Here is a 27,849-nt window from a genome sequence, read left to right as displayed (position 1 = left end):
AAAATAAGAACAATCAATATATCATAAAATGTCTTAAAGAGTACAAGCTTTCTTGATGTTCACACAGAAGTACAGACTAACGTTTCGGACTTTGCTCCTACATGAAGCTCTGAATACTGAAATACTTTATATTCTTTATATCCTTTTGGATGGTCTGTAGTCTTTCATTTAAAATAGAACGGGAGACATTGTGGATCACGGTTAACTGACAGTAATGTTGTGGACAACATGTTTAATTCTGCTGTCCAGGCATGCTGGGAGTTGTACTTTTGCAACAGCTGGAGGCACGCGGGTTGGGAAACACTGATATATTAAAACAAGAGGGACAAATAAAGTCCAATAGAGAAGTAAATTCAGAACGCAGACTTGATTTTTTTTTTTCCGATTTGGACTGTACAGAATATTTTCAACCCTTTTTTTAATGTCCGATTTGTCCTTTGACATATGCATGTACAGCTCATGATCAAGAACATTAAGAGGAGTCTTCAACAGTGATTATTTCTGATCTTCCAGTGTCTTTGTCCGTGCAAGTTACATGCAACGAGCCATCCCTGTGGATAAGAAAAAAAAAAAAAAAAAAAAAAACACATTCAGATGATCAAGGCCAAACATGGTTTATATGTTAATTCTGCACAACCACTATTGTATTAGTGTGAAAATCCAACTGAAGATCACTGCATCTTCTAGAAGGCTAAAAGATTTACTCCCAGGTTTGCTGTTAGACTTACTACTAAATCGGTAATTATTCACTTTCTCTTTCAAAAGATGTAGGGGAACCGACGGTGACCAATGCCGGACGTCACTTACCCTCGGCGGCGATGATGACGAGCGGCAGGCTCCATGGATCCTAAGGAAGCCGGTAAGTAGTTGCCTAGCAACATCTGGAGGGCTACAATTCTGTGACCACTAAAGTGGTCTCTAAACTGTGGCCCCCTAGATCTTGCAAAACTACAACTCCTAGCATGCCCACACAGCAGTTTGCTGTCTGGGCATGCTGGGATTTGAAGTTTTGCAACATCTGGAGAGCCACAGTTTGGAGATCACTGTGCAGTGGTCTCTAAACTGTAGCTCTCCAGATGTTGCAAAACTGGAAATCCCAGCATGCCCAAACAGCTGTCTCGGCATTCTGGGAGTTGTAGTTGCGGACCTCCAGCTGTTGCATAACTACATCTCCCAGCATGCCCTTTGGCAATCAGTACATGCTGAGAGTTGTAGTTTTGCAGCAGCTGGAGGCACACTGGTTGGAAAATACTGAGTTAAGTAATAGAACCTAACTGAAGGTTTTCCAACAGTGTGCCTGCAGCTGTTGCAAAAGTACAACTCCCAGCATGCGCGGTCTGTCAGTGCATGCTGGGAGTTGTAGTTTTGCAACAGCTAGAGGCGTGTTCCCCCCCCCCCATGTAAATGTACAGGGTACATTCACACGGGCGGGTTTACAGTGAGTTTCCTGCTTCAAGTTTGAGCTGCGGCAAATTTTCCGCCGCAGCGCAAACTCCTAGCGGGAAACTCACCTTAAACCCCCGCCAGTGTGAATGTACCCTAAAAACACTATACTACCACATAATAAAGGATAAAACACTACATATACACCCCCTTACACTGTCCCCCCCAATAAAATTGATTGTACGGCAGTGTTTCCAAAACGGAGTCTCCAGCTGTTGCAAAACAACAACACCCAGCATTTCCGGACAGCCACTGACTGTCCAGGCATGCTGGGAGTTTAGCAACAGCTGGAGGCACCCTGTTTGGGAATCACTGGCGTAGAATACCCCTATGTCCACCCCTACGCAATCCCTAATTTAGTCCTCAAATGCCCATGGCGCTTGCTCTCACTTCGGAGCCCTGTCTTATTTCAAGGCAACAGTTTAGGGCAACATATGGGGTATTTCCCTACTCTGGAGAAATTGAGTTACACATTTTGAGGGGCTTTTTCTCCTTTTACCCCTTATGAAAAGGAAAAGTTGGGGTCTACACCAGCCTGTTAGTGTAAAAAAATAAATTTTACACTAACATGCTGGTTTTGCCCCATACTTGTTATTTTCACAAGCGGTAAAAGGAAAAAAGACCCCCAAAATTTGTAACACAATGTCTCCTGAGTACGGAAATACCCCATATGTGGGCGTAAAATGCTCTGCGGACGCACAGCAAGGCTCAGGAGTGAGAGCGCACAATGTACATTTGAGGTCTAGATTGGTGATTTGCACAGGGGTGGCTGATTTTATAGCGGTTCTGACAAACGCAAAAAAATAAATACCCATGTGTGACCCCATTTTGGAAACTGCACCCCTCACGGAACGTAACAAGGGGTATATAGTGAGCCTTAACACCCCACAGGTGTTTGACAAATTTTCATTAAAGTTGGATGGATTCATTTTCACAAGGGAAAATAGGAAAAAAAAGCCCCCCAAAATTTGCAACCCCATTTCTTCTGAGTAAGAACATACCCAATATGTGGATGCAAAGTGCTCTGCTGGCGAACTACAATGCTCAGAAGAGAAGGAGCGCCATTGGGATTTTGGAGATAAAATGTGTCCGGAATTGAAGGCCACGTGTGTTTACAAAGCCCCCATAGTGCCAGAACACATTTTGGAAACTACACCCCTCACAGAATTTAATAAGGGGTGCAGTGAGCATTTAAATCCCTCAGATTTTCGGAATAGTGGTCTGTGAAAATGAAAAATTTTTATTTTGGGGGGCATTCTCTTCCATTACCCTTTGTAAAAATGGTAAATTTGGGGAAAAAAACTGCACTTTAGGGAAAAAATTTTTTTCTCATTTACACAACCGACTTTAACGAAAAGTTGCCAAACACCTGTGGGGTGTCAAGGTCCACTGTACCCCTAGTTATGTGCCTTGAGGGGTGCAGTTTCCAAAATAGTATGCCATGTGTGTTTTTTTTTTTGCTGTTCTGGCACCATAGGGGCTTCCTAAATGTGACATGCCCCTCAAAAACCATTTCAGCAAAATTAACTATCAAAAATCCCATTATCGCTCCTTCCCTTCTGAGCCCGCCGAACACTTGACATACACATGAGGCATTTCCTTACTCGAGAGAAATTGGGTTCCAATTTTGACTTTGAATTTTTTTTTAGAAAAATTGCTTCTGATTTTTGAAGCCCTCTGATGTCTTCAAAAAGTAAAAACATGTCAACTTTATGATGCAAACATAAAGTAGACATATTGTATATGTGAATCAATACATCATTTATTTGGAATATCCATTTTCCTTACAAGCAGAGAACTTCAAAGTTAGAAAAATGCAAAATTTTCAAAATTTTTCATCAAATTTTGGAATTCTTCACTAAGAAATGATACAAGTATCGACAAAAATTTACCACTAACATTAAGTAGAATATGTCACGAAAAAACTCTTTGAATCAGAATGATAAGTAAAAGCATCCCAGAGTTATTAATGCATAAAGTGATAGTGGTCAGATGTGCAAAAAAACGCTCTGGTCCTTAAGGTAAAAATGGGCTTGGTTCTTAAGGGGTTAAGAATGGTGCAGCTGTCTTTAACAACCAGATTTCTTCTTTTATTTTTATTAAGGCCTCAGAAAAATCAAACAAACAATCGGGATATTATAGGCAATTGATCCTTACCTCCACTATATGTTTTAATATATGTCTCTTAGCTCACAAATGGGTGTGTGAAAAAAAGATAGGCAACTTCTGAATTGTGTCCTATATTTGGCAGCTTGAGCAAGGGGAGGGGCTTTCCCTTAAATGTCACCAAACCTGCAACATGTTTCCATTTCCTTCCGTGGGTTGAGGATGGGACTTCTAGACATGCTCAGTACTAGCAAGCCAAAGACTTGTACTGATTAACAATGGTGGGAATATTGTATCTATGGTTGCCTATCTGGATGAGGATCCTGGTCTCCCTCTGCTCCACCAGTTCAGATATTATAAGGGTGTGGATTGTTTTTGCAGTTAATATGTAAAAGGAGACACAGAGACCGATAGCTGATACACACTAATTCAACACAAGTGGACATAAGCTGCATTGAGGAGCTGCCCTAAAAGGGTACTCCGGATAGCAAAAATCATTCATATTTTGCCCCATCATGGCCTGACTGTATTGTAATATACACTTATTACATGTACTGGGCCGTTCTCCCTGTTTGAATATGCTGTGACAGCAGAAAGTTAACAAAAACCTACTAACCTCTGTACACATTGGCCCTCATTTACTATTCTAAAACAGACTTGTTTTGTCGTGGGTTTTTTTGGCGCATCTTTGTCTGCGACATATCGCAGACATCGTGCGCCAGTCTGCGACACGATGCAACATTTTTTCCCGACGGACCTGATGTGGATTCTCCCAAACCCGAAAAAGGGGCGTAACCCGACATTTCTGAGCTTTCCCACGTATTTATAAAGGTTTCCAACCCGAATTTGTTGAATTGTTGTGGATTTTTCCCCGACAACTCAGAGGAGTTGGAAACCAAAACCTACAAAACCCACGTGCGACAAACAGGATGCGACATAATAATAAATACCAGGGGAAAAAAGCAAGATAGACTTACAACCCGATTTTCTAAGTAAATGAGGGCCTATGTCTCCTCCCTCCCCCTCAAACAGAGACAGAGACCATATGATACTTTGTCCAGGCTTTCAGCCTTTTTATAACATCATTCCAACAAGCAACACCTCGTCCAACCTAGCCACCCCTCTCCATCATAGCTTGTCAAGCCACACCCCTTCTGACATAATGACATGCCACGGACCCTTTTTCCAGTTTGGCAGTACTGCTCGGAAAAAAGGACAGCTGGAAAATGTAGTTTTAATAGGGTGTGCAGGAAAAAAGCAGAAAGAAAATGGAGCAGTGGGCAGAATAGGATGGCACATCGGGGAGCAGTGAATGGTGCCAAAAGAAAAAGCCAAGGGGGACTGTGTAAGTACATTCCACACCATGTGGAGTACATGTGGTTCTTTTTGGTTGTTGTTTTTTCTTTTGCTATATATAGCTTTAGTGCATCTAAAAAGAAAATTTAGCGGATGCTTTTAACTGAAAATAAATAAGTTTGTGTAGTCCTATTCTGCAGTCATATTTTTCCCAACAACCATACAGACAATTGCCTTCCATGGCAAACTTATTGACCTGATATTATTGCCTCCTCTAGAGAAATTATTCAAAAGATACCAGACCCTCACTTTGAAGTTTGGTTTGGTATCCTGATTAGAGATGAGCGAACTTACAGTAAATTCGATTTGTCACAAACTTCTCGGCTCGGCAGTTGATTACTTATCCTGCATAAATTAGTTCAGCTTTCAGGTGCTCCGGTGGGCTGGAAAAGGTGGATACAGTCCTAGGAGAATCTTTCCTAGGACTGTATCCACCTTTTCCAGCCCACCGGAACACCTGAAAACTGAACTAATTTATGTAGGAAAAGTCATCAACTGCCGAGCCGAGAAGTTCGTGATGAATCGAATTTACTGTAAGTTCACTCATCTCTAATCCTGATCAAACGCAGCTCTATTTTCAACCATATAAATGCTACACTTCATGGACAAGTAACTTTACAACCATTATAGTCGTGGACACATATTTATCATTCTGACAGAAACCAAAGCGGTCTAGTTTTGCCCATAAGAACCAATAACAGCTCAGCTTTCATATTCTAACTGAAAATTATAATATTTAATATTATATTTTAAATGAAAGCTGAGCTGTAATTGGTTGTTATGGGCAAAACTAGACCGTTTTGGCTTCAGGTAGATAGATACATCTGGGCCTAAGTGTGTAAGAGTTACAGGAATTTGGAAAATATAGTTACCTTTTCATTGTAAGTACAGTCACTATGTCATGAACGCCATTGTCTTTCTTCTGTAGATCTTTAAGTACGATCTGTAGACAAAAATGGACACGTTATCTGTCACACATTACTAAACCTGGTGCATATTTATCATTCTATTAGCACTGAACATGTAACATGTAAATCATATTCTCATCTTTCAAATGTATGACAAATAACCTACAGGTGCAGCTTTCACCTCCAGCGTCCTATCTAATAAGGAGAATAAGGCCATGATGCTTGAATCAAGCTAGCCACATTCCCCACAGAAATTCATTCAAAAGTGTACAGTGGTCCCTCAAGTTACAATATTAAAGGAGTACTCTAGTGCAGAGTATTCCTGCTCCGTTCTGCCCGGGCTGCAAAATAAATGAAAATGAACCATCTTTCACCTCCCTGGGTTCCCGCGGAGCGCCACTACAGCTGTTCGGTCCTCCGGTCCATCTTCTTCATACTTCCGGGTGTAACAAAGCGTCACATGGCGCTCAGCCTATCGCCGGCCGCCGCGATGTTCAGCCACGGCCGGCGATAGGCTGAGCACCATGTGACGCTTCGTTACACCCGGAAGTATGAAGGAGATGGACCGGAGGACCGATCAGCTGTAGCGACGCTCTGCCGGAACCCAGGGAGGTGAGTGATGGTTCATTTTCATTTATTTTGCAGCCCGGAGCAGGAATACTCTGCACTAGAGTACTCCATTAATTGGTTCCAGGACGACCATTGTATGTTGAATCCATTGTATGTTGAGACCATAACTCTATGGAAACCTGGTAATTGGTTCTAAAGCCACCAAAATGTCGTCCAAAAATAGGAAAAGGTGAGGATTAAAGAAAAATAAGTAGATAACTAATATAGATAAAGCAAATCCTTACATATAAAAGTAAGAAAGATCTGCTGGGAGCTGTAATCACTGTCTATATCAGTGTTTCCCAACCGTTGGCTGTCCGGGCATGCTGGGAGTTGTAGTTTTGCAACAGCTGGAGGCACCCTGGTTGGGAAACAATGGTTTATGTAGAGGACAGGAGCTTCTTCAGGGTCCTATACAGTACACACAGTGTCCCAAATGGAGCCGCCCTTACTTGGTGTCCAAAGGAGTAGCTAACCCTGGCGCAGGTAAGGAGTAGTAAGGAACTTTTTGTTCCTCCCTGTACTGTAGGGGGGCACTACCATTCATTGCTTGTACTTCAGTAATACAGGTGATTTACCAGTAAAATGCCAATTCTGATTGGTCAGTTCCTCCAGTTGTGACAGGTATCACAGATCTGGACTGTCCATAGAATTGTATGTTGAGTCTGGTTTCAAGTTACAATGGTCCAAAAGAGACTATCGTATGTTGAAACTATTGTATGTTGAGGCCATTGTAAGTTGAGGGATCACTGTACATGCTTGTAATATGGGTACAACCAGTGACTGGCTAAACAGCATTTGCTATGGGTCAGGACAGAAAACGGGTAGCTCTATGCAGTGGAATGTATTTTTTTTTTTTTTTTTTTACTGCCACCCTAAAAACATTAACATTTAAAAAAAAATAAAAAAAATACATTCTTCACAAATTCCATCTTATCGCTAAAATGCCCCCTAAAGCTTATTGTCTAGTCTCAGTAATACACGTTTTGGTCTGGTTATTTGTAGTTTACATATCTTACTTGTGCAAATTTAGAGTTTTCTGTAGAACTAGGTTTTCGAACAGACTCATACAGTTCCAAGCAAACAGAGGTGAAGTTTCCAGGTGCCTGTAGTGAGTGTTGTCTACGGGCAGGCAGTGGTGTACCCGATGGCAGTAAAATAGAGAACTTTTCAGCTCCGGATTCATCAGCTTCCTGTAAGGACAGAAAAGAAATGGATCATAACTACTATTGTAAAGTGGTCAAGTGGACAGTCAGGAATATTTCACACATTAGATTGTTGGTGCATCCTGCTATTGTGGAAAGAGTCAACAGTGTTAATCTAATGGAAGGAACTGTCTCTTGTGTCAGTAGCCACCAAATAAATACACCTTTTATTGTCAAAAGCAGGAATGTGGATCATTTTTTATGCAAGTTCTTATGTTATCCATTGTATTTGATATCCAAAAGATTCTCCCCTACAGGTTTCATATTTAGTTTCCCCATTTCTTGGAATACAAACCTTAACCAGTATGTCGCTGGCAGAGCACTCAATAGTAATGGTGTCTAATTCCATAGATAAGTTTTCTTTTCCCAGCAGAATTCCAGCTTCTATAGCGGCTCCAATAGGAATCACCTCATCTGGTGGTATGCTACTGAGCAGTTCCACATCAGGAAATAAATCCCGAATCAACTGCTGCAGTTTGGGTATGCGAGCCGATCCACCACACAGGACTACCTACAATACAACAGAGGATTTAGCAGTTACATGAAGACTAAGAACGTCTCTGCAAACCAAAAGAAACAATTCATGGAACATACTTAGAATAGACTACTTGGCTAAAGTACAGTAGTTTTAGCCATCTGTTGTGGACAATGCTAAACTGCTAAACATTCTTTATGCTGGTCAAAATAAGATAAAGAACACCTATATTTAACCCCTTCATGAACCGGGGGTCTTTCCGTTTTTGCACTTTCGTTTTTTTTTTTCTCCTTACCTTTAAAAAAATCATAACTCTTAAAATTTTGCACCTAAAAATTCATATGATGGCTTATTTTTCTACTATTCTACTTTGTAAGGACCTTAGTCATTTTACCCAAAGATCGACAGCGAAACGGAAACAAAAATCATTGTGCGACAAAATTGAAGAAAAAACCCCATTTTGTAACTTTTGGGGGCTTTTGTTTCTACACAGTACATTTTTTGGTAAAAATGACACCTTATTATTCTGTAGGTCCATATGATTAAAATGATACCCTACTTATGTAGGTTTGATTTTGTCGTACTTCTGGGAAAAAATAACTACATGCAGGAAAATGTATTTGTTTAAAATTGTCATCTTCTGACCCCTATAACGTCTTTATTTTTCTGCGTACAGGGCGGTATGAGGGCTCATTTTTTGCACCGTGATCTGAAGTTTTTTTTGTATTGATCGCTTTTTATTCATTTTTTCATTATTTAAAAAGTGAGCAAAAATGCACCATCTTGGACTCTGGAATTTTTTTGCGCGTACGCCATTGACAGTGCAGTTTAATTAACAATATATTTTTATAATTCAGACATTTCGGCATGCGGCGATACCACATGTTTATTTTTATTTCTACTTATTTATTTATTTATTTTTTATCAGAAAAGGGGGGTGATGCTTACTTTTATTAGGGAAGGGGTTAAATGATCTCTATTAACTTTTTTTTTTTTTCTTGCAATGTTATAGCCCCCAGAGGGGACTATAAACATGCAGTACGTTGATCTCTCTTACTGTTAAATGCTATGCCATAGCGTAGCATTGATCAGTGTTTCTGCCACTTGACTGCTCATGCAGGGATCTCAAGCACAAAGCAGTCATTTGGCAATTGGACATGGAGGAGGAAGGTAAAGCACCCTCCTGGTGTCCTCCAGCTGTTCGGGACGCTGTAATTTCGCTGTGGTGGTGCCCATGCTGAGTATTGGGAGAATAATGCTTCTTATCCTGACCCCTTAGTTCAATGGGATGCATACAAAGCCATGGTTAGAGGTGCCTTCATAGCGTGTGTTGCAGGCCAGAGGAAAATTAGGTCGGCTATGGAGGGCAGGCTGTTGCAGGAGGTGAGTGTTATGGAGGCAGCGTATGTTAGAAACCCATCCCCTGAGAATGAGAGGACGTGGGCCAAGGCTCAGAGGTCTCTGTTGGTCGTTCAGAAGGATAGGGTCCAGTAGCGGTTTGCAGATAGGGAGGCTGCCCTGTTTGAATTCGGAGATAAGAATGGTAAACAGTTGGCATATTTACCGAGGGCTAGTCGCCCTGCTGTCTCTATCCCTTGTATAAGGGCAGCGATGGTGCTGTGGTGTTTGACCCCCAGTTGATTAACTCTGTCTTGAGGGACTTTTTTTCCTCTTTGTATGCTGCACCTTCTATGCCCTGTCAAGGGGAAATTCTATTTTTCTTACGTGACTTATCCCTTCCAATGCTTCGTCGCGCTGAGGAGGAGACGTTAGATGCCCCCTTTACAGTTTAAGAGGTGGAACAGGCCATACGTGATCTTCCTTATGAGAAGACCCCAGGTTTAGAGATGGGATGATAGGAGATTGGTATATGATGCATGAGCCCCTATACTCAAATTGTTTCACTCGATAGCTGCTGCAGATGCTCTTCCAGACTGAGGGAGGCATTTATTGTAGTGCTCCCCAAGCCTGGAAAGGACCCGTTGCTGCCTGATTCTTATAGACCTATTTCCCTTTTAAATGTTGATATTAAGATCTTGGCTACTCGCCTGTTTGGGGTCATTAACACCATCATTCATCCTGACCAAACTGGGTTTATGCTGGGTAGGGCTACTGATGTGAATGTGAAGCGTCTGCAGCTCAACATACCAGGGGTAGGGGAGGGCTTTCCTACAGGTGTGGTGGTTAGTCTGGATATTTAAAAGGCCTTTGACTGTGCTTTGGCCCTATCTGGGGGAGGTACTGGGTGCGTTTTGGTTTGGTCCTCAATTTTGTCCTTGGGATCGTTTGCTATATGATAGTCCTAGGGCCCGCATTCGCACTAACTTGGATGTTTCTGCTGCCTTTCTCCTGGGTCGTAGGACGAGGCAGGGGTGCCCGCTATCTCCCTTGATCGGTTTAGTTCGATTTTGGGGTTGCGGCTCAACTGTGCTAAGTCCTCCCTAATGGCACTTTCATCTGCGGTCCCCGATCTATAACTTATCCCCTTCAGATAGGGGATAAGTTATATTGCACTACAGTTCTCCTTTAACCCCTTTCCTCCTCACCTTCTAAAAATCATAACGCTTTAAATTTTGCACCTACAGACCCATAGAAGGGCTTGTTTTTTGTGTCACCAATTGTACTTTGTAATGACATCACTTATTTTAGAACATAATCAGTGGTGAATCAAAAAGAAACTTTAGTAGGGTGGAATGAAAAAAAAAAGAAAAAAAAAAAAGCCATTTTGAAAATCTTGGGGGCTTTGGTTTATACACAGTACACTTCTGGGTAAAAATGACACCTTCTCTTTATTCTGTAGGTCCATACGGTCACAAGGATCCCCAATTTATGTAGGTTTTATTTTACTTTACTACTTTAAAAAAAAAATCCTAATTACATGCACCAAAATTTGTATGTTTTAAATGGACATCTTTATTTTTCCGCATACAGAGCTATATGAGGGCTCATTTTTAGTGCTATGGTCTGTAGTTTTTATCTGTACCATTTTTGTTTTGATGGGACTCTGATCGCTTTTCATAAAGAAATTTTTTTATAGTATATGAAGTGACCAAACATTGCACAATTTTGGACTTTGGTATTTTTTGATGTGTACGCCATCGACCATGTGGTTTAGCTACCCTTATATTTTAATAGTTTGGACATTTACGCATGCTGCGGTACCCCATTTGATTATTTTTCTTTTTTCATTACATTATTTAAAAAAAAAAATGGGAATAGGGGGAGGGGATTCAAACCTTAATTAGGAAGGGGTTAATTCACTTTCAATTTTCTTTTTTTTTGTTATAACTCCCCCCCCCCCCCATAGGGGGCTATAACATGCAATCTTGATTGCATATACTGATCACTGCTATGCCATAGCATAGCATTGGCCAGTGTTATCGGTGCTCTGCTACTCCAGGCTGCAGAGCTTGGCTGAAGTATCAGGGGACTGATCGGACGGCGAGGAGGCAGGTAAGGGCCACACAGCTGATCGGGATATCGCGGTTTTCACCGCGATGGTCCCAACCGGCTCCACTGAGCTGCCGGGATTCATTTTACTTTAGTTTTTAAATGCCCCAATCAACTTTGATCGCTGTGTCTAAGAGTTAATGCCAGGCATTAGCCCTGTGTCCTAACTGCTGATAGTAGTCGGGACCCACTGGGATTGAAGCGTGCTTAGCTCATGATAATGCTCCGGTAATGGAACCAGGGGGTACAGGTACTCCCTGCATCCTTTAACTGTTAAGGACCAAGGGCGTACCTGTACGCCCTGAGTCCGCTCCCGTCCTATAACATGGGGCCATGGCATCATAGCGGGTCGGGACCCATGGCTAATAGCGCGCGGCACTGATAGCAGTGCCTCGCACTATTAACACTTTAGACGCAACGTTCAAAGTTGATCGCCGCGTCTAAAGGGAAACTAAACTACCCCCGGGTAGCTCAGCTTTAAATAAAATAAAAAATAAAAATAATAATATGTGGTACCGCCGTGTGCGTAAATGTCCGAACTATAGAAATATAATGTTAGCTAAACCGCACGGTCGAATGGCGTACACGTAAAAAAATACCAAAGTCCAAAATTGTGCTTTTTTTGGTCACTTCTTATACCATTAAAATAATAAAAAGCGATCAAAAAGTCCCATCAAAACAAAAATGGTACCAATAAAAATTAGAGATCACAATGCAAAAAATGAGCCCTCATATAGCCCTGTGTGCAGAAATATAAAAAATAAAATTAAAAAAGTTATAGGGGGTCAGAATATGACAATTTTAAAACATACTAATTTTGGTGCATGTATTAAGGATTTTTTTTTTTTTTTTAAATAGTTACATAAAATAAAACCTACCATATATGCCGGCGTATAAGACGACTGGGCGTATAAGACGACCCCAACTTTTACAGTTTAAATATAGAGTTTGGGATATACTTGCCGTATAAGACTACCCCTCCTACCGCGATGTACAGTACCTTGTAGTTCCACCACATTAGGTAGGCAGCATGTTCCCCCACAATAGTAGGCAGCTCTCCCACATTAGGTCGGCAGCTGCCCCCCACAATAGTAGGCAGCTCCCCCCCCCCACCCCACAATAGTAGGCAGCTCCCCCCACAGACATACAACTTCCAGCCATATAGAGTGTATGGCTGGAGGCTGTATGTCTGTGTACTGCCCCCCACAGTGTTCCGATCACCGCTCCTCCAGCCCGGGGTCACAATCTACTGCTATGGCCTATGGACCATAGCAGCAGTCCCGGGACCGGAGGAGCGGTGATCGGAACACGTGCCGCCGGTCACTCACCAGGCCCCGGCCAGCTCTAGTCCTCCTGCGCCTCTATGGTTGTACGCACGGGACGTCACTGACCTCACGTGCGTACAACCATAGAAAGGTGGAGAATCGCAGAAGGACCGGAGGAAGACCGCAGGAGGACGCGTGGTGGTCAGGGAATGGTTAGTGACCCGCGGACATCCTTATGTTCCGAAAAGATTTTTCGGGCCACAGGGCATAGGAATACTTCTGATTAACTTCCCGGCTCCCGTGTGCGGCTGCAGGCGGGGGCCGGCCAGAGCATGTAAAAACGAATTCATGTATACTAAAAACCAGGGTGCCTCCAGCTGTTGTGAAACTACAACTACCAGCATGCCAGGACAGCCTTTGCCGGTCCGGGCATGCTGGGATTTGTAGTTTATATATACTGTACAGTTATTAGATTGTACATGCTCTGGCCGGCCCCCGCCTGCAGCCGCACACAGGAGCCGGGAAGATAATCATAAGTATTCCTATGCCGGACCCCAATACCCGGCATATAAGATGACCCCCGACTTTTCAGAAGAAAATTTGGGGTTAAAAAGTCGTCTTATACGCTGGGATATACGGTACATAAATTGGGTATCCATATGGACCTACAAGATAAACATAAGGTGTCATTTTTACCAAAAAGTGCACTGCATAGAAACGGAAGCCCCCAAGAGTTGCAAAATTGCGTTTTTTTTAATTTCATCCCACAAATGTATTTTTGTGTTTCGCCGCAGATTATGTTATAAAATAAGTTATGTCATTACAAAGTACAATTGGTGATGCAAAAAACAAGCCCTTATATGGGTCTGAAGGTGCAAAATTGAACGAGTTATAGAATGGGAGGAGGAAAAAAACTAAATAATTTTGAGTCCTTAAGGTAAAAATGAGTCCTTCAGGGGTTAAAACTATAAATATTTGAGGAAACAAATGACCTAGACCCTATTTTTCATAGAGAGATAGAGATAGAGATATATATATATATATATATATATATATATATATATATATATATCTCTATCAGAAAAAAATACTGTAAGATTGAATTAATTCTGACTAAATGCAGACCTGATTCACGTCTGTTGCTTTAACACCAACTTGTTGCAGTAGGATCTTGATGGGATCAATGCACTGATTGAACAGGGAAGAACAGATAAGCTCGAAGCGGGCCCTACAAGATCAGGGACATGAATAAGGTTACAAAACAGCATACAACTTCTTGACGATTCTGAAGCATAATCTGAAAACATATACAGACTGTATAAAGTTATATATATATATTTATTGGATATAACAAAACATTAGCTCTTTGGAGTTTTTAACAAACGTAATGCTGCTCCTGTGTGAACTGTGCCTAGTAATACTACTCCAGATCACCTCTACAGAAGACTCCTTCTCTTCTGCACTAGTTTGCTCATTGCCTTTAGGCTGCATTCTGGATTTAGAGGTTTTGACTCAATCCCACAATAAAGCAAAAATATAAAAAAAATAAAAATAAAAAAAAGGAGGAAAACCTACCTAGAAACACTACAGTCAAAATCCATGCCATCGTACAATGAATCCACAAAGCAATTGGCACTTCCCAAGGTGGACAAAGAATGCTTGGCCGAATCAGCGCTAATCATTAGTTTCATCATTGCCCGGGCATTCCCTTTGATGTCTTGTTTGTATGACCTATCCAGAAAAACAGGATATAACTTTGATTAAGTGCAAAGAATCACCCATTATGAATTCTGCTTTATCCTAACACAGTAGTTCATTGAAGATAACTTTTAGTTACTGGAGCTGGTAGCAGAGTGCCAGGAACGAAATTCAATGAACATAAGTGGTAAATCTTATGTTAAAGGGGTATTCCAGGAAAAAACCTTTTTTATATATATCAACTGGCTCCAGAAAGTTAAACAGATTTGTAAATTACTTCTATTAAAAAAATCTTAATCCTTTCAGTACTTATGAGCTTCTGAAGTTAAGGTTGATCTTTTCTGTCTAAGTTCTCTCTGATGACACCTGTCTCGGGAATCGCCCAGTTTAGAAGCAAATCCCCATAGCAAACCTCTTCTAAACTGGGCATTTCCCGAGACAGGTGTCATCAGAGAGCACTTAGACAGAAAAGATCAACCTTAACTTCAGAAGCTCATAAGTACTGAAAGGATTAAGATTTTTTTTAATAGAAGTAATTTACAAATCTGTTTAACTTTCTGGAGCCAGTTGATATATATAAAAAAAAAAAAGTTTTTTTCCTGGAATACCCCTTTAATGTGGTTATCAAGCGTTTTAAAACTTTGCCCCCATCCACAGGATAGCCACAGACTGTACTCGGCTGTCTCTGGCGCTTCCACAGAGAATGCATGGAGGAGGCGTGTTCACCCAGTCAATGCACAGGGAGAGCTGGGACGTTGTTCTGAAGATCGTAGGGGGTCCCAGCAGTCAGACCCACCATGATCAGACACTCATCCCCCTATCCTGTAAATAGGGAATAAGTTTTAAAACACTGGATAACCCCTACATTTTAATCTATCATCCAGGCAGAAATATATATATATTTATTGACTTTTACAGAGAAGAGTTTTTTGCAAAAAGAGTTCAGTATCTTAACTGCATGCTGGGAATCGAATGAGACTGTCTCCAATTATTTTAACATATAGTATAGAGCAGTGGTCTTCAACCTGCGGACCTCCAGATGTTGCAAAACTACAACTCCCAGAATGTTGGCTGTCCGGGCATGCTGGAAGTTGTAGTTTTGCAACATCTGGAGGTCCGCAGGTTGAAGACCACTGGTATAGAGCATTGCTGTGCTGAAATATACTCTAGCTACATAAATACATTCTGGCTTCATAATGCAAGTTCTTATTAATTACTGGAAGTACATTCCAGCACAGTTAACCCTTATGGGTGATTAAACCATACTCCAGATCCTATCCTGTGCCTTGATCTGATTATGAACCAATAAGGATGTAATAGAAGGTCTAAAAGGAAGACATCCTTCCCTGAATTGCAATATATTGGAGTTAAATGGCAAAAGCATAAATAATAATACCACTAACCTCTGAAATTCAGATGCTAGATACTGAGCCAAGGCTTCTGTAAAACATACTCCTCCGATATTATCGTAAGTCTTAGTTGCAAGGACTTGATATATTCCGCTGTTAACTTCTATCATAGTGACTGAAAGGGATGTACCGCCCAGTTTGTATACCAAAACATTGCTGGACAAAAAGAAATGAATCTGTGAAATAAACTAATAAAGCACAACGGCACCTGTAGATTTGACCAATACACATTTTTATAGTCGTCTGAGGGGCATATCATAGCATGAATCTCAGTCTTAGTAGACTGTCTGTATGGCTGGGTCCCTGGTGACCCAGGTTTCTTCAAAATTAGTTACACCCGAGAATGGACAACAAGCAAACACCATGGCCGGCATTTAGCATTGTAGGTGTAAGTGAAGCATTTATCATTGTAGGTGTAAGTGAAGCATTTAGCATTGTAGGTGTAAGTGAAGCATTTAGCATTGTAGGTGTAAGTGAAGCATTTAGCATTGTAGGTGTAAGTGAAGCATTTCTCTACACCTTTATTTGCATGCTGGTAATGTGTAGGAGCACCAAATTTATTAAATGGTCACAGAGCATTTGATAAATTTTGTGCAGGTCACATTTTCTGAAATTTCCCTCTTCACATACACCAAAAAGCTAAGCTAAATCTGGGCTGGTGTAGTTTTAGAGACTTTTCAGTAGCTTTTTGCAAAAAGGTGCAGTTCATAAAACCCTTCCATATCATGTGTATTGCCAAAATCAGTGGATTGCAACTCAAAATCAACAGAAATGTGTAAACCAAAAAGGCGCAAAAAAGGCACAAATAAACCCTGCTTGCGCCCTTTTTGCGCCTTTTGTAGACAAAATACTATCTTAAGACAATGATAAATGTCAGCCTATGACATTCCTGGTCATATACTAACATGGCTGAGAAGGAATACAGTGGTCCCTCAACATACGATGGTAATCCGTTCCAAATGAACCATCGTTTGTTGAAACCATCGTATGTTGAGGGATCCGTGCAATGTAAAGTTTAAGACAGTGGTCTACAACCTGCGGACCTCCAGATGTTGCAAAACTACAACACCCAGCATGCTCGGAAAGCCGTTGGCTGTCCGGGCATGCTGGGAGTTGTAGTTTTGCAACATCTGGAGATCCGCAGGTTGAAGACCACTGGTATAGGAAGTTGTACTCACGTATCCCCGCCTCTCCGGACCGTCACCGCTGCACTGGATGTCGCCCTCCATCACTGTCGCCGCGTCCCCGGTGTGTGTCCCCAATGCTCCGGCAAGGCCTCTGCTTCCCCGGCATCCTCGCTCTCTGTCGCCGCCATCACGTCGCTACGCACACCGCTCCTATTGGATGACTGGATGGCGTGCACAGCGACGTGATGACGACGATGGAGAGTGTCGGCAATGGAGGGGATCCCGAAGAGGACACGCCGGAGCCCCGAGGACAGGTAAGTGATCATCACCGGAGCTCACGGGGCACCGTAAATGGCTATCCGGTGACAGCTGAAGTAGTCTGCACTGCAGGATAGCCGTTTATGCGATGGCCCCGACATACAAAAGCATCGTATGTTGATGCTGCCTTCAACGTGCGATGTCCTCTGAGAGGTCATCGCATGTTGAAATTATCGTAAGTCGGGGCCATCGTAAGTCGGGGAGGGGGGTCACTGTATTATCATGATTCCATAGTACATCAGTGGGAAAATAGAGTTTCATAGAGCAACAAATAAAGAAAGCCCCTAGCGAAAATGTGAAGAAAAAGAAGACTTTTCCAATACCTTTTACCCATGGGTGAATCTTGTCCAATTCCATAGGCCAAAAGAGCAGCAGAGGGTTCATGAACCATACGCAATATATTAAATCCTGCGGCTGCTGCTGCTTCCCTGGATTAAAGAAAGAAGAGCAAATCCTATTTAAACCACTTTGATATTAAACAAGATATGTAAGACAGCTCTGCTTTTATTCTTTATAGGAAAAGCATTTTAATGTTATGTGATCATTAAAGTTGTTGTCCAAATATAGACACCTATCACCCGTCCACATGATTGCTGAAGGAGGATGACAGCAGTCAGATTACTTCATCAGTCCTATAGAGTTGAATAGAGCAGAAATGCACATGCCTGACTACTGCTCCTTTCAGAAAACAAGAGAATAGGCGCCATCCAGAGCATAGGGGATAGGTGTATATTTAGGAATAAGCACTAAAGCATATTTAACGGTTTTGAGGTGTGTTAGATTTTGCAAGTTCTTGCAGATATGAGACTAGGTTTCTTGTTAAAGGGGTATTCCAGGCAAAAACTTTTTTTTTTATATATCAACTGGCTCCGGAAAGTTAAACAGATTTGTAAATTATTCACAAAGGAGGTAGTGCGGCACTGCGTGAGTGTGCTGGATTAGGAATGGCAGGTGGGAGTTGGTGTAGCTGTAATGCCTCTGGTGGTGCTCAGATACTATAATAAGTAAAGTTCATAATATCCGTGAAGAGAAATGAAAATATTGGCACTCACCAGTGTGGCTGCAGGGTCAGACTGGCGAGTGCCGATATTTTCATTTCTCTTCACGGAGATTTGTAAATTACTTCTATTAAAAAATCTTAATCCTTCCAATAGTTATTGGCTTCTGAAGTTTTCTGTCTAACTGCTCAATGATTATGTCACGTCCCGGGAGCTGTGCATGATGGGAGAATATCCCCATAGGAGCTGCACAGGTCCTGGGACGTGAGTCATAAGAAAGCAATTAGACAGAAAACAGCAACTCAACTTCAGAAGCTAATAACTATTGGAAGGATTAAAATTTTAATAGAAGTAATTTACAAATCTGTTTAACTTTCCGGAGCCAGTTGATATATAAAAAAAAAAAAAAAAAAAAAAAAAAAAAAAAAAGAGTTTTGGCCTGGAATACCCCTTTAAGGTTTCAATATACTCTATATCAGTGGTCTTCAACCTGCGGACCTCCAGATGTAGCAAAACTACAACTCCCAGCATGCCCGGACAGCCAACGGCTGTCCGGGCATGCTGGGAGTTGTAGTTTTGCAACATCTGGAGGTCCGCAAGTTGGAGACCACTGCTCTATATAGTTCTGCCAGCTACACTAAATTAATATAGATACCAGAAATATAATGGCTAGCTCCTAGGGTGCATGTAGGCTGTCATTTGACCACCCCTAACTCAGTGTAGTAATGCCTTTTAACTGTTGCAAAGTGTGTGACCAAGGATTATAACATTGAGAAAAGAGAGGCAAAAGGAAAAAACACAAGAAAGGTTTTAGGTTCTATAAAGTGTATGATAAAGAGACTTCAGGCAGACACTTAGAGAAAGAAAAGCAGCTCTGAAGTACATTTGTAGCTTCAACAACCGAACCGCTGAGCAGCAAAAGCCACAAGTAAAGTTTTTGGTTTTTAGCAAAAGATCTAATAGTTTACAAATGACTGTACTAAACTCTTCTTACACGGGAATGGTTCTTACCCAAGAGCTTTTTTCTGATTTTCTCCAAAATCAAATGGTACAGTGATAACCACATCATTGATGTCGGATCCTAAAGCAGACTGGGCAGTCTCTAAGCAGCAAGACAAAGATTTATTAGTATAATACAGATAGCAATGGACATCAGAGTGAAAATGGTGTATGCCTACCTTTCATTTTACTGAAGATCAGTTTAGCAATATCCTCTGGACTCACAAGTTTCACAATGTCCCCTGTGTCAATTTCATATCTCAGTTTTCCTCCTTTTTCAACCACCTAAAATTTTTAAATAAAATTATTATAATTTTTTTTCCATTTCATACTGCCAGGGTATGTACACATGGTACATTCAACAAATTCTTAAACTTTTAAATGGACCTTCCAGGTTGACATCACTGTAGCACTGGCTATAAGTAGGCATTTTGGTGCAAATAAAAGATGTTGTGCACCTTTTAAGTTTAAAGGGGTTATCCAGGAAAAAACTTTTTTTTTTATATATCAACTGGCTCCAGAAAGTTAAACAGATTTGTAAATTACTTCTATTAAAAATCTTCATCCTTTCAGTACTTATGAGCTGCTGAAGTTGAGTTCTTTTCTGTCTAAGTTCTCTCTGATGACACGTGTCTCGGGAACCGCCCAGTTTAGAAGCAAATCCCCATAGCAAACCTCTTCTACTCTGTGCAGTTCCCGAGACAAGCAGAGATGTCAGCAGAGAGCACTGTTGCCAGACAAAAAAACAACAACTCAACTTCAGCAGCTGATAATTATTGAAAGGATTAAGATTTTTTAATAGAAGTAATTTATAAATCTGTTTAACTTTCTGGAGCCAGTTGATATAAAAAAAAAAAAAAAAAAAAAAAAAGGGTTTCCTGGAATACCCCTTTAAAAGGGGCATACTGGTTTACCTCCCTGTTATTATTACAAAGTTTAAGGGGTCAGAATAGGACCATTTTGAACATATTTATTTTGCAAAAAAAAAGTTCAGGATTTTTTAAACGCAGTACATCTTTTTGGTTTTACCATAGATTTTATGGTAAAATTATGTAATTAGAAAGTACAATTTGTCGCACAAAAAACAAGCCCACATATGGATCTGAAGATGGAAATATAAGAATTATAGCGAAGAGGAAAATACAAAAATGCAAAAATAAAATTGGCCCCTTAAAGAGGCACTGTTATTAAGAACTTTTTATATATTATAGAACTAGTCATATGATGGCTTTTTACAATATAAATTTATTTTAAAAAAATTTCAATTTTCCCTAGAAATTATATCTAAAAATAGCCGCCACTAGAGGTCATCTGTCTTTAGCCAGACAGACTGGTCTGTATTCTGCAGCATACCAGATACCGTTCGTAAAGCGTGCTGGTATCCAGTATAGGCGATCTCCGCTGTATGCGCTACAGCTTATGCACAGGCACGCACGCGCTGTGAACGAGCGCGCACACACAGTCAGCATGGCTGCTATCTGCAAAGAAGGGCCTGCCCACAGACTCACTCACCCTCAAGCTGGATTGATCCTTAGAGCAGCGTGCACCCACAGGAGCAGGCATCTAGAGGAGCGGGCATCATAGAGGGGAGGTGGCAGAGTAATCAGCGGCAACAGGTAAATTTTCAGTACTTCCTGGTCCCATGGAGTGCAGGGGAGCAGTGCTGCTGCCTGGGTCTGTAGAGCAGCGCTTGCGCTGAGCAAAAGGTCGGCGCTCGTGTGACAGGTGTCTGTTGGAGTTCGGGGAGTTGGGGGGGGGGGGGTACAGTGGCACTAAGCATGGGAGCCACATTAGCAGGGGAACCTGCAGCAGGGGAGGGAGATAGCTTGGGCTCTATAGAGCAGTGTTTCCCAACAGGGTGCCTGCAGCAGTTGCAAAACTACAACTCCCAGCATACTTGGAAAGCCGTTGCCTGTCCTGGCATGCTGGGAGTTGTAGTTTTGCAACAGCTGGAGGAGGCACATGTGCAGCATGAAAACACAGAGGAAGGGGTTGCCTGGAGTAACTGGAAGGCTGCCAGGCTGACTGAGTCATGTCATGCTGAGGCCTGCACAGTGAGGCCACGCCCCTCTCTTGGAGAGGAATTCATGCATGTGAGCAACAATAAAAGTGTAATAAAAAAAAATAAATAAAAAGGTAATAGACACAAAAATTAGATATACATGGTCAGGATTAGGTACTGGGTAATAGATCACTTTTTTTTGCACTATGACAGGTACGCTTTAAAGGGGTATTCCAGGCAAAACCTTTTTTTTATATATCAACTGGCTCCGGAAAGTTAAACAGATTTGTAAATTACTTCTATTAAAAAATCTTAATCCTTCCAATAGTTATTAGCTTCTGAAGTTTTCTGTCTAACTGCTCAATGATGATGTCACGTCCCGGGAGCTGTGCATGATGGGAAAATATCCCCATAGGAACTGCACAGCTCCCGGGACGTGAGTCATCAGAAAGCAGTTAGACAGAAAAACAACAACTCAATTTCAGAAGCTAATAACTATTGGAAGGATTAAGATTTTTTCATAGAAGTAATTTACAAATCTGTTTAACTTTCCAGAGCCAGTTGAGATATAAAAAAAAGTTATGGCCTGGAATACCCCTTTAAGGACACTGAACATAAATGTACATCCTGGTGACCTGGTACTTAACACACCAGAATGTACATTTACATCCTGTACATCATGCACGGCAGGTCCCAGCTGGACATCAGCGATCGCACAGATTGCTATAAATAGTCCCCTATGGGGACATAAATAGTGTGGGAGGAAAAAAAAAAGTTTGTAAAAAAAAAAAAAAATTAATACCCTCCCCCAATAAAAATTTTAATTGCCCAAAAAAAAAAAAAGTCCAAAATAGTTTTTTTTTCTAACATCACATTCCCAAAAAAATGAAAAATAAAAAATAATAATAATAATTATAAAAGGCAATTAAAGTTACATATCAGCAAAATTGGTGCCGATAAAAATTACAGACCACGGCACAAAAAAAATAAAATGGGCCCACATAAAGCCCCGTATACGAAAAAAATAACAGGCATCTACTTACTGAACACTTGCTTTCAGACATGTGTTTCTGGGCATGTGGGTCATCAGAACTGCGAGGATATAAAAATGTCAGATATGCATGTAATACAAATCAAATCCCAAAGAAATGCTATAAAACTTGCTGCTTAACCATTTATATAACCAGATCATGATTATTACACAATAGTCACCCATACAAACTTTAATCCAGCCTGTCATTCTACCAGATGTTATAGCAGAATTTTTGGAGTTTTGATTGAAGAGGGTTTAGGTGCCAAGTAGAGATGAGCAAACTTACAGTAAATTCGATTCGTCACAAACTTCTCGGCTCGGCAGTTGATGACTTATCCTGCGTAAATTAGTTCAGCTTTCAGGTGCTCCGGTGGGCTGGAAAAGGTGGATACAGTCCTAGGAAAGAGTCTCCTAGGACTGTATCCACCTTTTCCAGCCTACGGGAGCACCTGAAAGCTGAACTAATTTATGCAGGAAAAGTCATCAACTGCCGAGCCGAGAAGTTCGTGAAGAATCGAATTTACTGTAAGTTCGCTCATCTCGAGTGCCAAAACTCCCACGATCGGTAAAATGAACAGGCAGCAGCGGACTGTGCTCATTCTTTCCTGCTCATCACTGCTTGGAGAGAGGTGTGAGCTGTGCATACAGTCCATACGTGACCCTGTACACCATTCTCCGAGTAGTGATAAGCAGAATCCAATAGGCACAGTACTCTGTCGCCTGTTCGTTTTAGTGATTGGAGATCAAAACTTCTATCCAGCCATTATGACATGTCATGAGAAATTTTAAAAGGACCAGTACACTTTACCAATAGCATAATAAGTACTAAAAGTGTGTGTTCAACTTAGAATGCTTTTTTACAGTTTATATCAAAATGTGCTGTGTTCATGACAACAGTGAGGATCTGAGGGTCTTTGACAAGGTCCAAATTGTGATGTTTAGATGACTGGATCCAAAGAGTACGTCTTCTAAGGTGTTTCTAGTATGCAGTGGTTAGTAGCTACCAAAAGTGCCTAACTGGTAAACTTCCATTTAAAGGGGAATTACAGGAAAAACTTGAGAATATATATATATATATATTATATATATATATATATATATATATATATATATATATATATATATATATATATATATCTCAACTGGCTCCAGAGAGTTAAACAGATTTGTAAATTACTTCTATTAAAAAATCTTAATCCTTTCAATAATTTTCAGCTGATGAAGTTGAGTTGTTCTTTTCTGTCTGACAACATTGCTCTCTGCTGACATCTCTCTCTGTCTGTCTCGGGAACTGCACAGAGTAGAATAGGTTTGCTATGGGGATTTGCTTCTAAACTGGGTGTTTCCCGAGACACGTGTCGTCAGAGAGCACTTAGACATAAAAGAACAACTCAACTTCAGAAGCTCATAAGTACTGAAAGGATTAATATATATATTTTTTTTTTTATAGAAGTAATTTACAAATCTGCTTAACTCTCTGGAGCCAGTTGATATATATAAAAATATATATATATATACATTTTTTCCTGGATAACCCCTTTAAGGGCCACTTATCTGAGTGAGAAGTGAAGGCTAGCCTTTCAAGTCTGATCCCACAGAAGAGCTAATGCAGCACAAATTGCTTAAAAAGACAGTTTCAGATAGGTTATAGTACACAAGCTAACCCTTTCCACAAAGAAAAGCACCTACAGTGTCAACATAAGCATCACACCTGAACCACGGAGCAATGGATAAAAGTGGCCTTATGCAATAAGTCACAATTACATCATGGGGACAGCCAGGGGCATTACAGATGGCACCAACAACAAACCTGTAAAGGCAGTCTGACACTTGTGCAATGTTCTGCTGGGAAACCTATGGTTGTAGCCTACATGCGGATGGTACTTCAATGTGAGGGTGTTATTATTGTATATAAACTGTAAAACAGCATTCAAAGGTTGGGCAGGCACTGCAAATACTTAAACCTTTTCAGAATTTCTAAGGCCGTATATTTATAGTAATAACCATGTTTAACAAGTAGCAATGCCAACAGCTTTCTTACCTCCTTCCTAGGATCTGTTTTACTTTCACCACAGTATTTGCTGCATTTCTAACTCTACTCTGTTTTGCTGCTAGGCCAACAATCTGTGAAAAAGAGAACAACAACATCAAACAAAATAAACTATGCTTAAGGGTACAGTCTCCCATGCATATTTTACTGTGGGTTTTCTGCTGCAGATTTTCTAATGGTATGTCAATGATAAAATCTTCAGCAAAAAATGCACATTTTAACATACCCTTAGAGCAGAAAAAAATTAACTACAAGTGAAACCTTACCACTTCTTTCTCCAGGTAGCCCACAATTGCAGGTGTAACTCTGTCCCCTGCATCATTGGCCACCACATCAGCACGGCCATCCTGAAAGGGAAGAAAAATAAGTATGTCAAGTATAGGTCTAAGAAAAGCAGTCAGATGGTGTCTGATCTAAAATTATTACTGGAAACCATAGAAATGATCAAACTGTTCTGCAAGTGTCTAGAGCCCTATGTTACATTCCTAGGAAGCAACCGAGAATAATCTTACAGCAGGTTTGATACACAGAAACTTTATTCACAAAGTTGTATGATGGTTTTATATGATAACCAAATATTTAGCATCAAAAACTTTAAAAATACCACACTGCAGTGTAAATGAACCTAATGCTAGCTCAAAACACTTCTCAAAACCTCAAAAGACGGTCACAAGCTATACTTAAATATTTTTTTTATATTGGAACATTTTAATCAATGTCTTGTAGAATGAAAACCAACCATAATACCATCAAAAATTATTTACTCTGAATCAATGGGCTTTCCAATGGCCTACTTAGTTTTACCAATAATGACAAAAAAACGGTTTTCTTGTGGTGGAAGGACCGGGGAGGGTTAGGCCGGGTTCATACTATGGAATTTCCAAGGGGAAATCAGTTTTGACATTCTGGTGCAGCACAGTCCCATTGCTGGCAATGGGATTCCGCTGCACAGTGCGCACTACGGAATTTTAGCGGCAGATATTTCACCGCCAAAAAAATTGCCTTGTCTATTGATCTACTATAGTTATCAGGATCAGAAACCATTCTTGTAGGAGACAGTAACAAGCTATGCTCAATGGGTGTAGCCAACCTTTTCATATTTCTGCTGTGATGAATAAAGGATATTTCTTAGGCTACGTTCACATTGTCGCTGTGCTTCGCTCAGGCTTCTTTCACACTGCCATTGAGCCCCCTCAAACGCTTTTTTTTTTTGGTTGAGTTTGACAGCAAGCAACGGGCAACAGTGGGTTCTGATGGACCCCATTATAGTCAATGGGGTACGTCGGGCGCCGCTGTTTTTCAGCGGGAGAAAAAGATGGCACAAGCAGTATTTTTTCTGTAAATTTCATATCGTGCAGGAAAAAAAATTCGGTATTTGTCAGGAACCGGTATACCGCCCAACACCACTCTTTCACACTACCATGTGACAATGGTAGTGTGAAAGAGTGGTGTTGGCGGCCGTCACACTGCCATGTGACAATGGTAGTGTGAAAGAGTGGTGTTGGGCGGTATACCGGTTCCTGACAAATACCGAATTTTTTTCCTGCACGATATTACATTTTTCCCATACCACAATACCCCCCCCTCGAATGAAAGAATTATCAGCCACAGCACGCTGTCCCCACATCGGGGAACTAATCATATGTGACCCGCGAGCGCTGCTTCACTCCCCCCAAATAATTATCAGCCGCTGCACTGTACTGTACTGTGCCCGGGCTGCAAAAATAAACAAAATAAACTTTAACTCACCTTCCTACGTTCCCCCGTTGCTCTGGTACCGGCCTCAAGCTGGGGATCGGAACGTCACAGAGCAGTCAGCCTATCACCGGCCGCAGTGATGTCCCGCCTTGGCCAGTGATAGGCTGAGCGCACTGTCATGTAAGGAGCCGGCTGGCTTCTTACATGACAGTGTGCTCAGACCATCACTGGCCGAGGCGGGACATCACTGCGGCCGGTGATAGGCTGACTGCTCTGTGACGTTCCCATCCCCAGGAAGCAGCAAGAGGACCATGAGGCTGGTACCTGAGCAACAGGGGAACGTAGGAAGGCGAATGAAAGTTTTTTTTTTTCTTTCTTCTTATCCTAAAGTACTCCTTTAAGGACCCATGACGTTTCAGAGGAGCTGTCATTTCCAAGTGGTGATTACTATGAGCAATTCAACAATTGTCGAAATGTCACCTAAGGCTAAGTGTACATCAGCGCCATGCTCCGTCCCATTCAGGGTCCTATTAACTTTGAATGGGGTCCAATGGGCTTTTGATAGGTGTCAGTTGATTTAGAGGCGAAAAGAATTACTGTTTGCAGTATTTTTTTCCTCTGTTTAAGTTCTATAATTTAGACAGACTCAGTGACTGAGCTTCTCACAACAGAGCACAGTGCTGATGTGAACAAGGCCTAACATGTCAAATGGTAAGAGTTACAATGGGCAAATGCAATCTAAACATCTGTGCTCCCCAGACTGTGGCCATGCTGGGAGTTGTAGTGTTGCCCCAGGTATTCTAAACGCAAGTGGTCTCCAAAGAGCGGACCTCAATATGGTGCAAAACTACAACTCCCAGCATGCCCGGACAGCCAACGGCTGTCCGGGCATGCTGGGAGTTGTAGTTTTGCATCATCTTGAGGTCCACAGTTTGAAGACCACCGATATACATATCATGGAGAGATATGAGCATTCAGTAGCATACCTACAGGGGATGTATAGTCATTATATATATATATATATATATATATATATATATATATATATATATAATCTCCAAAAAGAAGCAGGAGTGCCACTGCTTCTTTTTGAACATTTTCAGCTGGACCTCTTACCAAGGTTTGCAGCAGGAGGCACCCCTACACCTATGCTGCAGGAGTGCTCCAGATGTGTGTATATATGTGTGTATATATATATATATATATATACACACACACACACACGGGGGGGGAGTGATGCAGTTGCCTATAGCAACCATTTTTTTTATTTTTTAGAGGCTTTTTTTTTTTTTTTATGAAACAAGCAATCTGATTGGTTACATAGGGAACTGCACCTCTCTTCCACTACACAGGTTTTCCTAAATCTCCCTCACACACTATATGTCACCAGCCACTACATACATGGCCCTATTCTTCATACACTTGCGTTTCTATCTTCAAACCGAGAACAATATGATAGATGCCGGCTACATGACTCCACCTTACCACCCCTCTCACCTTATAGACGGCAACACAAGCACACGTGCAGCCCAAATGTACACCGATCGCCGCCATGCCGGTACCTGGCACTACAGAAATCCTTTCCCGGCCAATGCAGACGCAGAGCCGCGAGAAGCGGCCAGTAGAAAGGCGGGGAACACATCACATTGCCGATCGGAGCCCAGCCAATCACAAGGCCATACAGTACAGAAGGGGCGGGG

General features: G+C 41.4%; 1 protein-coding gene across 1 annotated transcript; it reads right to left on the bottom strand.

Annotated features, from left to right (window-relative positions):
• Positions 1-31: 31 nt before the first annotated feature.
• Positions 32-27,845, bottom strand: HSPA14 (heat shock protein family A (Hsp70) member 14). The gene is made up of 14 exons (XM_056573373.1): positions 27,647-27,845; positions 24,718-24,798; positions 24,443-24,525; positions 22,412-22,460; positions 19,546-19,651; positions 19,379-19,469; positions 17,693-17,797; positions 15,919-16,080; positions 14,393-14,548; positions 13,943-14,045; positions 7,923-8,138; positions 7,442-7,615; positions 5,778-5,848; positions 32-551 (listed from the first exon to the last, which is right to left on the bottom strand). Exons 1-14 carry the CDS (start codon positions 27,701-27,703, stop codon positions 473-475), a joined length of 1,533 nt encoding a protein of 510 aa, XP_056429348.1. The 5' UTR covers positions 27,704-27,845; the 3' UTR covers positions 32-472.
• Positions 27,846-27,849: the final 4 nt, after the last annotated feature.

This window comes from Hyla sarda, chromosome 4 (assembly GCF_029499605.1).
Source record: "Hyla sarda isolate aHylSar1 chromosome 4, aHylSar1.hap1, whole genome shotgun sequence".
NCBI lineage: Eukaryota > Metazoa > Chordata > Amphibia > Anura > Hylidae > Hyla > Hyla sarda.
This window is presented reverse-complemented; position numbering and strand designations above follow the sequence as displayed.

Coding starts and splice junctions, on each gene's coding strand:
- HSPA14 (XM_056573373.1), bottom strand. CDS start 27,703: ATGGCGGCGATCGGTGTACATTTGGGCTGCACGTGTGCTTGTGTTGCC. Junction 24,799..27,646: donor CTTGTGTTGCCGTCTATAAG/GTGAGAGGGGTG, acceptor CTTCCCTTTCAG/GATGGCCGTGCTGATGTGGT. Junction 17,798..19,378: donor AATCAGAAAAAAGCTCTTGG/GTAAGAACCATT, acceptor TCTTTAATCCAG/GGAAGCAGCAGCAGCCGCAG.